Here is a 14,708-nt window from a genome sequence, read left to right as displayed (position 1 = left end):
CTCTAAGAATTTACAGAAAACAAAACAATCCCAGGTTGTGTGAGCATCTCTAGGATGACAAGGGATGAGCAGGTATTTGCCTTCTTCCTTTGGGGGAAAAATGTTGTTGTTGTTTTTCCTCTCCCTTGCCTAATTAGATGGTCGCCTATTTTTTTCTGTAGCCCACAGCCCTATTTGCATTATTAGACTAACAAACTGGGGAAAATGACACTTAGCCCAGCTTGTAGAACACTTTCCCCCAGAGACCCTCTGAGCTGTTCCACAGGTGAGCAAGGCTCAGCCTCAAGGGCAGCAGCATCCCTACAGCACTGGCAGAGGGGCCAGGAGGGCGGGAGTGAGGTGTCAGAGGAGAGGCTGCCACTTGGTGAGGATGAATTAGCAGAATGGTGCCTCTCAACATTGGATGGGATATTTCATTCAACTCTATGAAAAGAAGAGGAAATAGTAGGAGAGAATCCCCATCCCAACTTGCACTGCTTTTCTCCTGGTGATGGAACAGTCCCAGACGACTAAGGGGGGCCCAGGTGAATGGTGTGAGTCACTGCTGTGATTGTTGGCGTGGAGCTGTGCCTCCCCCTAAAACATCAGTGGATACCGGAGGGTTGTGTGCCGTTAAGATATATTCTAAATGCCGGGCGCTTGGGTGGCTCAGTCGTTCGGGCATCTGACTTTAGCTCAGGTCATGATCTCATGGTTCATGGGTTTGAGCCCCGCGTCGGGCTCTGGGCTGACAGCATGGAGCTTGCTTGGGATTCTCTCTCTCTCCCTGTCTCTCTGCCCCTCCTCTGTGCGCTTGCTTGCTCTCTCTCAAAAACAGGAAAAAAAAAAAAATTAAAAAAAATATATTTTAAATGCTTGGAGCAGAAAGGGTGAGCTTAGTTAAGAAACCTTTTTGTTTGAAAAAAATATCATCGACAACAGTAGAGTGAAACAAGAAGCAGTCCTTTAATGAATATATTTTATATGTCTAGATTTTTTTTAATTAGATATTTTATAAGATAAATTCTTCACTATCACTCACAATGGATTTTTGTTCATGCCATGTACATTTTTTTATGTTTTAGGTCCTCCTGGCCCCAGGGGTCCAAAAGGCGACAGAGGACAGCAGGGACCCCCTGGTCCCACTGGCAACAAAGGACAAAAAGGAGAGAAGGGAGAGCCTGGTCCACCCGGCCCCGCTGGTGAGAGGGGCCCAATTGGGCCAGTTGGCCCCCCTGGAGAGCGTGGAGGCAAAGGCTCCAAAGGCTTGCAGGGCCCCAAAGGCTCCCGTGGATCCCCTGGGAAGCCTGGCCCTCAGGGCCCCAGCGGAGACCCAGGCCCCGCAGGCCCACCAGGCAAGGATGGACTCCCTGGCCCTCAGGGCCCTCCTGGCTTCCAGGGATTGCAGGGCACCGTGGGAGAGCCGGGGGTGCCTGGACCTCGGGGGCTGCCAGGCTTGCCTGGGGTGCCAGGCATGCCAGGCCCGAAGGGTCCCCCTGGCCCCCCAGGCCCATCAGGGGCAGCGATGCCCCTGGCCCTACAGAATGAGCCAACCTCTGCACCTGAGGCCAATGGTAAGTCTGAGCCCTCCCTCACAACCAGGGTCAAGGGCACTGTGTGGGGTTGTGCCCAGCCCCCAGCATGCAGCCCGTATGCCACCCACACCCCACTTCTCTTGGCATGAAGGCACCACGTGGGCAGGCATGGACCCCGTTGCTCTCACAGGCCTCTGCACCAGGCAGTGTCACTCAGGCATATGTGTTTCTCTCTAAACACTATCAGGTTCTCTAGCACTTGTTTGTTTAGCTAAGTCAAGCCCTCAGGGACAAATGCGTCCCCAGACATTTCCTTTGTGACAGTCTGAGGCTGGCTACCCCCCACCCATTTTGTTCTCATTTTATGCCCTTCAATCTGGGGGATAGACATTCCTCAGTAACTACGTAGATGGAATTTTGTTACTAAAGCCCAGATTTCATTGTTTCGAGAAGGTGTTATGGTGCTTCTAGTTTTTTTATAATTATTAAATTTGCTTACTAAATTTTGCTAACTTGGCAAAACCCTCAGTGTTTGGTTATCAACCAAGCCTATTTTTCCTCTCCTTTGAATAACACCCAGTTCCACCTGATTTCCTTAAGCATGACTCTGGTCATCCTTGTAGCTCCACAAGCCCAGTTTTGGTTCTGGGTGCTCCATCTAGTTGCTGGTTAGTTCCATGTGACTCCAGACTGATGTGGAACATCTGCATTGCCTTTTGTTGTTGTTTCTGTCACTGTAAATACTAATCCAGACACAGAGGAACTAAGACCCAGCAAAAATAATTTTCCAGGCTACGTAGGTTTACTACTGTTGTGCTCTGTGGCCTGCCCTCCTGGACAAGTCTTAGCTCCCAAGGTGTCTGTCCAAGGGCAGTCACAGGCTCACACACAGACGCTGGAACTGCTCACCTCCTGGCCTGTGAGGGAAGTGAGGCCAAAGCCATGGCCTCTGACATATAACTGAAGAAAGGCATAGTGCTTCGTGTGTGTGTTTGGGTTTTCATTAATATTTTTAAAATTTTTTTTTAATGTTCATTCATTTTTGAGAGACACAGACAGAGCATGAGCCAGGGAGGGGCAGAGGGGGAGGGAGACACAGAATCCAAAGCAGGCTCCAGGCTCTGAGCTGTCAGCACAGAGCCCAAAGCGGGCTTGAACTCATGACCTGCAAGATCATGACCCAAGCTGAAGTCGGCCACTTAACTGACTGAGCCACCCAGGCGCCCCTAATTAATAATCTTAAACATTTGCATTCCTAGGCTGCCCACCCTCACTGGAAGAACTTCACAGACAAATGCTACTATTTTCGGTTGAGAAAGACATTTTCGAGGATTGCAAAACTTTTCTGTGAAGACAAGTCTTCACATCTTGTTTTCATAAACACAAGAGAGGAACAGGTATGTTTGCAGCATACTTGGAGAAAACTATAATTTAAGGATAGTTTACATCTGGAAATTGCATGCTTACTGGGGATTCGAAGATATCAAGAATCTATAGTCACATAAACACAGAAGGCTGCATTCTGGAGATTTGGGCTTTATCCAGTGACAAGAAACATTCATGGCACGGGAATTCTGTCCTCTTGCTTCATACCTGGAAGATACTGCGTTATTAAGCCGGAGATCTGTGGCTCCCCCCAAACCCCGCCTCTGGTGGCTGTCAAAAGAGCCGTAATGTGGAATAGAAGCCTGCAGGCTGGCATCAAACACCTGTGGAGAGAGAAACAAAGGGGCATGAACACTGTAGGGGCAGGTGCAAGGGACCATATCTGTGGCTTCAGCAGGGTCAGGAAGAGCAGAGAAGACCACGGGGTAGAGCCCATACATAACGATGTTGACTACTCCCTAGCCCCTACTGTGTGCCAGGCACAGTACAAGGCATTTCTCCTTTACACCTCACAACAACCTTAGAACCTAGGGGTATTATTATCCCCTTTTTACAGATAAGAAAACTGAGGCCCCACAAGGTTTAATGGCTTTATTTATGGGATTAAAAGTAATGCAGAGCTGAGACTGAAACTGAGGTCCCTCTAGCAACCATGCCATGGGCTTTGGTGCACACTGTTCCAGTGGCCTCCTTCCTTTTCCCTAAGTATCTCCAGCAGACACAACCCTGAAAACAGATGTTTCCTGCAATAACTGGCCCGGATGAGCATCCAGTCAGGTGCCTGGGCTTTAGACTGTGTAGACTTGGGTCTAATCTCAGCCCAGCCACTTACTATCTTGGTTTACATAGGTTGCTGTGAAGGCTTAAAGACATGTGGCATGTGACACACTGGACGTGGGACGTGGCCAAAGGAAGAGCTCAATAATGCCACGGTTGTTAGTAGTATTAGAACATGGGAGCGACGGCTGATGGAGAGGGATGGAGCCTGGTGGGATTCATTGAGTGTCTGGGTGATTTACAAGAGAAAAAGCGTCCCATAAATGTTAACTTACAAACTTATAAGAGGAGAAAGTGTCAAAGCCCCAAAGCACTGCAAACAAAACAGGTGCAGTAAAAAAGAGAGCAGAAGCATGTGTGTGCTCTAACAAACATCCTCTTTTAAATGTCCTTTTTTCCCCCCAAATGCTGCAGGGGACAGGGGAATTCCCCCAGGTATGTGTGACCCCAAAATAATAACACATTGTCACTGTTTTGTTTTTCAGCAATGGATAAAAAAGCAGATAGTAGGAAGAGACAGCCACTGGATCGGTCTCACAGACTCGGAGCACGAAAATGAATGGAAGTGGCTGGATGGGACGTCTCCAGAGTACAAGTGAGTGCTCAGAGCCTTCCAGATCCCTGGGAAGACTTGGGCTGCTCTTGTTTTTCACCTTTGCCTGACCCCCTGCAGTTTCTTCTTTAACCACCGATGCCCTAGATGCCCCTCCACTGAGGCTCTGGTACAAGTGTTGTGTATTTCCACGTGTGCTTGAGAATCACTGTGCTATAACATAAGGTTCCTTTTTCTTTTCATGGAGTGAATTTTTTTCATTTATATGGGGAAAAAAAATCAGAGACTCATAAAAGCTCACAGTATGGTACTTGGACTGAGGTGTTCTCCCTAAATGGTGCTCTGAAGGATAAGGAAGCCCAGACTACTTCAGGCACGATCAGAACTTGCCCCAGCCCTGTTCCTGACAAGAGCTGGGAGTTCCCTTAAGGATAACACCATCACTGCCCCTGACCCCAGCGGGGCTTCTGACCAGAGTATGATTATGAACTACAAGTTTATGACAGGTGCACCGTGAACAAAGGTGTGTGTTTTAAGTCCAGTGTGACCTGAGTTCTGTAAAGGCAGCGACAAAGAATGGAAGCCCTTTATAAAACCTGCTCAGACTCCCAGGCTCATGGGGACTTCTGTGCCCCTAATTCAATCCCGGGGCTGTCATGTCAGCTCCTTCCCTAATCCTGCCCAAGGGTCATATGGTGGCTGAATTGTACCAATCTGAATTTCACTTCTTCCAACTCCTGTCTTGCCTCTAATGGATGTGAAAATAGGCAACAAGCTGCACCACATGGAGCAGAATTTATGCAAACTCACCTCCAAATAACCAGCCTTTCCTGTGCTGGAGAAGAGAAGGCAGACCTGCAGAGGCTCAAGCAGGCGTGGTTTGGAGACAGCAGTGACCACGGCACCCAGGAAGGAGACAGTGAGGTGTTTCAGGACTAAGATGGTGTCGGAGGTATTGAGGCCGAGCCTGTAGCTGTCAAGGAGGAGAAGCAGGGGCCAGAGGCGGTGGAGAAGCCAGTGAGAGTTTTTAAAATGTTTCTGTGTGCCTGTGCACAGGTAGACAGACAGGCAGCTTCGCTTTGTACTTTTAAATCTTCCATGGGACCAGGATTAGAGGATATAGGTAGAAACCTGAGTAAGGCCATTTCTTTACAAAACAGTGACCAAACATTAAGATGGAACATGAGAAGGTTTTAGGTCTGCTCCGAAGGCGAGCCTCACAGTGCCCACAGGGCAAATGGCTTTCTGCCTGCTGGCCTGACAGATATCCTGTCGGCTCCCTCTGCACCTGTCCTTGGGGGAGAGGAAGCTATGCCACACCCTGGCGCTCGGGGAATTGGCTGACAGCCACCCTGAGCACCCAGCGTGGCAGAGATGTACTCAGGAGACGCGAAACAGTTGGGAGGGTTGGCGGTGGAGATGGAAGGCATCTCCCTTTAGAGGATAAAGCATAAGTCTTGTCTTCAACAGACAGGAGTGCCAGGATCTTTTTTTTTTTTAAGGGTGGGCAAAGTTAGGGGCACCTGGGTGGCTCAGTCAGTTAAGCATCCGACCTCAGCTCAGGTCATGATCTTGGGGTTCGTGAGTTTGAGCCCCACATTGAGCTCTGTGCTGACAGCTTGGAGCCTGGAGCCTGCTTCAGATTCTGTGTCTCCCTCTCTCTCTGTCCCTCCCCTGCTCACACTCTCTCTCTCTCAAAAATAAATAAACATTACAAAGGGTGGGGCAAGCTTTAAAAAAATCAGCCTTCTCCACTTTCCTCACAGCTATAAGTGCATAAAAGGTCTGGGTTAGACTCACTGAGAAATTCAATCTTAAGCCTTCCTCCAAGAAAAAAACTAGATTGGCCCATATGGGATGGATTGAGCTGAAGCATTATTGTCTGTGCCAACTCTCCCAAAGGGGAACTTTTCTCCTCTTCCCTGGGCTCCAGCAGGAATTTGGTGACTGGGAGGAGAGCACCAGTGTCAGTACCTGGGACCTGAGAGGGATTAGATGATCAGACACCTTGCTGGGAACTCCTCCCCAGCCACAGCCACCCTGGAGCCTCCTGAGAGCCTTGGCTTCTGACCCTAACCACAGCACACACTGCACTTCTCGTTTTCCACCCAGAGGAACACATATGCAGTACGTGAAAAGTCCCCAGGATCAAGTTTTAAAAGCAAGAATAAATTAGGCAGACATATTATGAGGCCTCAATAATGGAAGGCTAATTTAATTTGACATAGAATAATAAACACTGCTCAAACTAGAAAAAGAGCCAATGCAGTGAGGTCTGGGTTCCAGGGTTTGACGTGGCATTCGTAGCTGCCAGTTACTCCACCATGTGAAATCTCATGTCTTCACCTGGCAGTGAGTATTACAGAAGGACCTATGTTGGTATTGTGAAAATTAAATGAGATTATGTATATAAAGCGTTTAGTTCAGTACTTGGTTCATGGGAAGTGCTCAAGAAATGTCACCTACTAGTATCAGTATTATCACTATTATTGTCATAATTTCAACTATCTTCATACTAGTCAGTAATTGCAGAATAACACTACCTAGCATTTATGTATTTTACCGTACCCTTACTCAGATGTCACACATAGTTATCTCACTCAGATCCCACACCAGGGTTGTGAAGGCACAACCTTGTGCCTTGCCCAGGCTGCAGAAGAATCAATCATGTCTCCTAGATGTCCTCTTACCATTTTCCTCCAACACACACAGCTTCACACCGACCCACACCCTCACTCTCACAGCCCTTTTGAAATTGTTTCAGGTGTTTGTGGTACTGTTGAAGTGGAAATAGACAAGAGATAAAAGGTTCTCCCTGCCTGTTGCCTACCCACCCCCGCCCCACCTCCATTTTTATGCTGAGACCTAGTTGACAAAGACTGCTGGAAAAAAAAAAAAAAAAAGGACAAAAAGCAAGGGTAATAACATGGAATGGATGCTAGATGCTAAAGGGTTGGGTCATACACACACCTGCACTAAGATTTATTTCTAATAAAATATATGACCTGCCTCAATCTGTGGTGGCTCAGGATGCTGCCCAGGACAGTTTCCCAGATGCTTTGGGTCCACACTCATATATAATTCCAAGGGAAAGAATGGAGGGCTGAAATACGTTGCCAACATTTTATTGCCACTTAAGGACATGTTTTTTAAAAATTGCCTATCAACAAATCTTGGTATTAAAAAAACCAAGTCTATAGTCCTTTCCAAGAAGACACTTGGCCATCTCTCTCTCTCTCTCTCTCTCTCTCTCTCTCTCTCTCTCTCTCTCACACACACACACACACACACACACACACACATACACACAGTTGTCCTTTCATTTCACCACAGAACTGTGAAAACTTCTTTCCTGGCCAGCATCAAACCCTGACTGGAGATTGGAATCCAGGGCCATAGTCCTATGTCAACATTCAGTGAATTATCCTGGTGAGTCCACTGTGAGCCAGCCTCTGTGCTGGCCTAGAGGATCTTTTCCAGAGTACAGAGGCAACAATGAGTGAGACATGTTGCTGCTCATGTAAAAAAAAGTCTGATTTCCAGGACCATGTCACAATCCAGAAAATAGACACACCAACCCTAAATGTGGACACAGCAAAGAGTGGGGCTTCAAAGGAGATTTCAACATTCTCCTTATAGTAATTGACAGAGCAAATAAGTAGAAAAATCAGTAGGGATATGATGGACACTATTAACTAACTTGACTTAATTGATGTTTATGGACTGTTTCACCCAAGAGCTGTAAATGCACTCTTCTCAAGCACATTCGGTACATTCACCAAGATAAACTATATGCTGGGCCATCACACAAGTCTCAATACATTTAAAAAGAACTGAAATTATACAGAGTATGTTCTCTGACCAAAATTAAATTAGAAATCACAGCAAAAAAGATATCTGCAATATTGTCAAATATTTATAAATTAAAGAACACACATCTTAATAACCCATGGATCAAAGAAGAAATCAGAGAGGAAACTTGCAAATGTTTCAAAGAAAATGAAAATATAACATATCAAAATTTATACAGTTAAAACAGTGTTTAGACTCCTCTAAAGTACTCATGTTTTTTTAAAAAGTTTTTTATTTTTTTTAATGTTTATTTTTGAGAGAGAAGGAGCATGTGCGTGAGCTGTGTTAGAGCAGAGAGAGGGAGTCAGGATCCAAAGCGGGGTCTGCTCTGAAAGCAGACAGCCTGATGTGGGGCTCAAACTCACCAACCATGAGATCATGACCTGAGCTGAGCCAGGTCGTAATCAACTGAGCCACCCAGGAGCCCTTGAAAAAAGTTTTTAAGTTGAAAATCCATGATCTAAGCTTCCACTTTATGTGGGTAGAAGAAAAGCAAGTCAATCCCAAAATAAGTAGAAGGAAGGAAACAATAATGACTGGAAAGCAGTGAATCAGAACACAGACACATGAAAGAAAGGATCAGTGAGCCTAGGAACACATCAAAGCTGATCTTTCTACTCTGGATGTAATACATGCAAGTACGTTGTTTGGCAGAGATCATCACCGTTTACAGAGGCTGCCTGGTACAAGTGCAGGAATCAGACACAAGTGGCATGTAGGTTCTGCCCACTGACTTGGCCCAGAGCACAACCAAAAGGGAGCCTTATAAGGCCTTTTCCAGCGCGCTCTGCTGCTGTTGCCCACCTTACTTAGATCACCAAAGATGTGAGTATCTTCCTGAGGGTTTCCCAAACACACTTGAAGTCCTCTATTCCTCTTGTCCACTTCTTAGTCCCCTGAGCAGAACCTCATTTGGTGGGAATATGCTGTTATGTGTAACACTCTCATCTCTGCATTGCAAAGATAAAACCTGGGTTGCCTCTGTCCATGTAGACTGTTCCGTTATAATATTACGTATTGTGCTTTTAGACCGTAGAGCCATAGAATGGTGGAGACCAGAAGGGAACCTTCAGAGTCATCTAATTCACTAAAAACTCACTCTGGTTGACACTTCATGTTTCTGTCAGAGTGGCATTGGCTTAGGCCACCAGAGAGAAACCTATATAGACCCTGGTATCGGGAGAACATTCTACAGCAAAGTATACTTCTCACTACTAAGATTTTCCTGTTTTGAGGCCAGGCTCTTACCAGCAGAAGTTTCTTGGCCATGAGGCCTCAGTCTTGTGGTTGATGAGAAAGTACAAAGTCGTGAGGTTGGAAGGCGCTATTTCCCAAGATTGAGACTTTGTGCTCTGCACCATTAGGAGAAACCAAAACCCTGGGTGAGGGAGTTCACACCCACTAGCTGATGTGCTTGTGTGTTCCAGCGACAAGAGCAGTGAGTCCAAGTGCTTCCAAGGTCCCTGGAGTACTTAGAGAATGCTGTCCAGGTACAAATGTGTGTTGGGATATGTATTATAATATGGGATTCAGGGACTTGGGGCCCATCCTTCAGCCATCTTCTTTCCAGAATCTACCTGTAAAGGAAGTTAAGGCGCGGTGTAACCTGAAATTCTTCTCATAAACTATATACACTCTCTTATCTGACATGTTCTATTCTGTTTAATGACAAGCATGCAGGCTTGGGCGTTTTGCTACAAATCACTCCATGTGATTGGCTTTTCCAAAGATATGTTTTGAGACTGGGTGAAAGACAAATTGCCCCCTGGAGCCTGGCTTCAGGTTACCCCACCACCCATCCACACTAGTATCACCTAAGTCACACACTCATACCCACAGAACTGCATTCTACTTCTAGTCCCAAAGGAAAAACTTGAGTACCATATGCAGAGAATTCCAATGACTTAAAAAATATGGAGAATGGTGATAAAGGTTATCTCTTTTTTGTAATTTTTTTAAGTTTGTTTATTTTGAGAGAGAGTGTGAGCGAGCACACAAGCGGGGGAGGGGCAGAGAGGAGAGAGGGCATCCCAATCAGGCACCATCGGCACAGAGCCTGATGTGGGGCTTGAACTCAGGAACCAAACCATGAGATCATGACCTGAGCCAAGATCAAGAGTCAGAGGCTCAACCAACTGTGCCACCCAGGCACCCTGATAAAGGCTGTCTCTTATCTTTAACTTATCTTTTGGTCTAGTCTATAAATCCCTTTTATCTATTTATTATTTTTTTTTAATTTTTTTTTCAACGTTTTTATTATTTTGGGACAGAGAGAGACAGAGCATGAACGGGGGAGGGGCAGAGAGAGAGGGAGACACAGAATCGGAAACAGGCTCCAGGCTCTGAGCCATCAGCCCAGAGCCCGACGCGGGGCTCGAACTCCCGGACCGCGAGATCGTGACCTGGCTGAAGTCGGACGCTTAACCGACTGCGCCACCCAGGCGCCCCAACCTTTTATCTATTTAACTTGAAGTAAATGCAGGGGAAAAATACTAAGCAGGTCTTCTTTCAGAACTCCTATTTATAACAACTTCCCAATTAACTGAGATAAAGAATATCAAATGTCCCATCATTATACATTCAGGAATTACAGACCTCAAATTCTATAAACAAAATTGGAATAAAACCCCTTCATGTTACTGACAGAAATTAACCAAATGTACACCAACAGGATCAAACTGCTCAGGCATTGTTGACATTGCTGAAGGGTCCTACAGGGTGGATGGAAATATACAAAAAAAAGCAGACGTGAAAGTAAACTATTTTTCCTTCTAACTTCGTCTGTCTTTGGCCCAATCACCGCAGCAGTCTGAGATTTTAATTCACTTGTTTGTTGCCTATTACATAAGTTCTCCGAGGGAGGGAATTCTCCCTAACCCTAACCCAACCCTACCCACATGCTGTGCTGCCATCATGTAGCATCATCCCTGGCACATAGTAGGTACTGTCTGGATATCTGTTGAGTGAATGTGTGAATGAATATTCTAATACTCCCTCCTAAGTATCATCCCATTTTTATTCTTTTAGTTGATGGTTTTGTCTAAATTATCTGTTTATTACTAGATTTAAGTGAGGTCACTTTACATTTTTTAAAAATCCATATATATATATATATATATATGGATCCATATATATGTCTGTGTACATATATATATTTTATATATATTTATATTATATATTATATACCTTTACATATATATGAATTATATGGTGTGGGGAGTCAATTCTGCCTTGTTTCCCCACCTTTTAATTGTAAATTTCACCTGTCATTTCCCACTGCTCTCTAGTCTTACTGATCCTATTGTGAAAAGATGTAGAGCAATATGGGCTCTATCCTCAGATTACCCTAGGACAACCCTGTGGCTGATGGGGTAGTGAGTCATTTATGGGAAGAGCCTTCTGCTGCACATGTTTTTTTAGAACCCTCCACGCAAGGCAAGCTTGTCTTCTCAGGCAGTAACCACAAATTTCTGTGCAAGAACCTGCTTCTTAGAGAAAATTGAGCTCTCAAGTTTTGAGTCCTGGAAGCACAACTAATTTATTGCACAGAAAGACAATCAAGAACAGTGAACTCTGACAAAGTGGTATTTTAAGCTGTGGCATCCAAGTTAACAAGCCCCAGTGAACTCCTGAAGAAAATATGTTTTTGAGAATTTCCCTCCCCAAAAAGGCAGTGAAATGTCTGAGTCATTTTCAGTAAGATTCAATTACTACTTCTTTCTACAGCAGTCAACTATCTGCAGCTTAGCCAGACAACCCATAACCAAGGGTTTGTAATTGTAAATCTCGTAAATGTGTATATTGGCGGTCCCTCACTTTCTCTGTGTGATGTTTTGACTTGTCAGAGGCAAGGAATCAAGATGCACAAGGATCCCTCTGGGCTCCCATAAGAGTGAGAGAGACTGTGTATGTGTGTACCATGTCCTCAGCGTGCATATATATTCACACACAGACATATTCACACACGCCCAGAAGTCAGTATTCCAGTACACGCTGGAAAGTTACTCATCTAACTTTTACCTCCCTCAGCATTGTGATGAAGCAGCTCAATGAGTTGATTTCATTCAAAGATAACAAGCCCACAGGGAGATGCTGCATCACACACCACTCTGCAAAACAGCTGCTTTTTATTCTAAGAGCAGGCACAGCTTTAAACAGTGTATTTTTATTCCAGGACAAATGACATGGCTTCAGTTATGTTTTTTATATTTATATGCTGCTCTTGGGTAAAAAAAACTTCTGCATGACTTGCAAATAACACTCCATTTCTGTTTTGTTAAAAGAAATTGGAAAGCTGGACAGCCAGATAACTGGGGTCATGGCCATGGGCCAGGAGAAGACTGTGCTGGGCTGATTTAACGCTGGGCAGTGGAATGACTTCCAGTGTGAAGACATCAATAACTTCATTTGCGAAAAAGACAGAGAGACAGGTAAGCAGGAAAGGGGACTGAAGAGCGAGCTGCACAGCTTATATTCTGTCAAAGGGTGAGATGTGGAGGAGTAGAAGGGCTCTGAATGCGGACTCTGCAGTCAGGTTCTACAGCCTGTGGTTCTGCCTCTTACCGGTGGGGCAGCTCGTTAACCTTAGGGAAATAATAATAGTATCCTCTCGTGGGGTTTTCATGAGAGTTTAAACAAGTTAATAAATGTGCCTAACTTCTAGGAAGTAAATATCAGATTAACTGTTCTAGGTCACTATCTCATAATATTGTCAGTTAATAAATATGGTACCAGTGTTATCATCGGTTTTATAGTTTCATACGTGGACAATTTAGGTGACTAAGCATTCAATTCCATGCGTATTTACTGAGCATCTACTATGAGCCAGATGCTATGCCTGATAATAGAGGGAGATCAGCTTAGAAGCTTTTCGGGGGTATAGACTAAGAGCCTTTTGTGTATACGTTGTTTGTTTTTTTTTTAATTACAAAAGATACCTATCTAAAGTTTCATTAATACATGACCCTTTTCAGAATGGGTGCCTTAGTTTTCTTCATCAGACCTAGATTTAAACATTTATGGTGGGGGAAGGAGGGAATGAGGAGTGAATCCTCATGAGTATGGATTTCTTTTGGGGGTGATGATATGTTCTAAAATGAGATATTTCTAAATTTTACACATCTTTGAATATACTAAAAGCCACTGAATTGTATACTTTAGATGGGTAAAATTTATATGTGAATTACATCTCATAAAGCCTTTATAAAAACGGTGGTGGTAAACAAAAACCTCAAATACATTTGCTCAAACCATTATTGACAGTAACCAGGACACAAGTTATCCATACATCCATTCAACATTTATTGAATACCAGGCACTAGTCTCCAGTGCCACAGGTCTTGAGATTCACAAAGAACTCCCAGCCTGGTCAGTTACAGGGGACAACTACAAATATCTAAACAAGAAATGACCCCTTCCAATTCATGATGGCATGTCCCACAAACACACCAAGTCTACAGCTACATATGGAATAACTGCCTCTGAAAAAAACTTAAAGCCTGGCCGAGCAACTGCTACACATGAGGCAAACAAGAACAAAAACCACATCGAAGCGGGTAGGAGAGGTGGGGACACAATCTTGCCATAAATCCACCCCTCCTGCACAGTGACCACCTCAGTCAGAGGGGAGCTCAAAAACCCAGAGCTTCTGGGGCGCCTGGGTGGCGCAGTCAGGTTAAGCATCCGACTTCAGCCAGGTCACCATCTCGCGCTCCGTGAGTTCGAGCCCTGCGTCAGGCTCTGGGCTGATGGCTCAGAGCCTGGAGCCTGTTTCCGATTCTGTGTCTCCCTCTCTCTCTGCCCATCCCCCGTTCATGCTCTGTCTCTCTCTGTCCCAAAAATAATAAACGTTGAAAAAAAAAAAATTAAAAAAAAAAAAAAAAAACCCAGAGCTTCTTCCGGAGGAGAACCCTACATCCGTACCCCAAGTTTTAAGACTTGCACCAGAGAGACAAGCCCCCAAAACCTCAAGCTTTGAAAACCAAAGGGGCTTGCATCCATGAGACCCACAAGGCTATAGCAAACTGAGAATGGGGTCTTAAGGGCCTGCACACTTGGACTCACCCACCCCACGGCCCAACTCACAGGCAGTCAACTGCACCCAGAATTTACATGAAGAAGCTCATTTGCTTATATTAAAGCATAGGCCTGGGGGCAGGCATCTAACTTAACATTTGTATCTAGGAGCCTGGTGGAATACTGTCTGAGACCTGACAGGCACCATCCTACTCTCTCCCTCGGCCTTGCTCCACGGCACCAGTATCTCCTAGATAAATGTCTGGTGCCTTGGTTTTTGCCCATGACACTGCCCTTGATCACCCAGCTCTGGAGGCCGGGGAGACTTGGGTTCCTGGTTCTATGGGACTGTAGCAATCAGACCATTCTTGACAGACTACTGCCCCAGGACACTGCACAGACAGCAGGCTGCAAGACACCCTCAGTCATTCCATGAAAGAAGCCTATTGCTTGTCCAGGAGCCTAAGGAACAGCCTCTGGTTTGGCACACATCTAGGAGCCTATACATATGTGCTTCAGGAACAGAGGCTGGTGGATTCAGTCTTTGCCCTCTCCCTCAGAGTCCCTCAGATTCATCGGTGTCTCCCAAAGAGGAGCTTAGACCCTTGTCT

At 45.2% G+C, this 14,708-nt stretch overlaps 1 protein-coding gene across 1 annotated transcript in view; it reads left to right on the top strand.

The window, feature by feature from the left end:
- The window catches only part of COLEC12 (collectin subfamily member 12), a 196,858-nt gene that overhangs the window by 168,780 nt on the left and 13,370 nt on the right, over nucleotides 1-14,708 (top strand). Inside the window, 6 exon segments of the mRNA XM_030336875.1 lie at nucleotides 1,065-1,553; nucleotides 2,774-2,781; nucleotides 2,783-2,911; nucleotides 4,163-4,272; nucleotides 12,366-12,438; nucleotides 12,440-12,512. Coding sequence (XP_030192735.1) covers nucleotides 1,065-1,553; nucleotides 2,774-2,781; nucleotides 2,783-2,911; nucleotides 4,163-4,272; nucleotides 12,366-12,438; nucleotides 12,440-12,512 — 882 coding nt within the window.

This window comes from Lynx canadensis, chromosome D3, assembly GCF_007474595.2.
Source record: "Lynx canadensis isolate LIC74 chromosome D3, mLynCan4.pri.v2, whole genome shotgun sequence".
Taxonomy (NCBI): domain Eukaryota; kingdom Metazoa; phylum Chordata; class Mammalia; order Carnivora; family Felidae; genus Lynx; species Lynx canadensis.
This window is presented reverse-complemented; position numbering and strand designations above follow the sequence as displayed.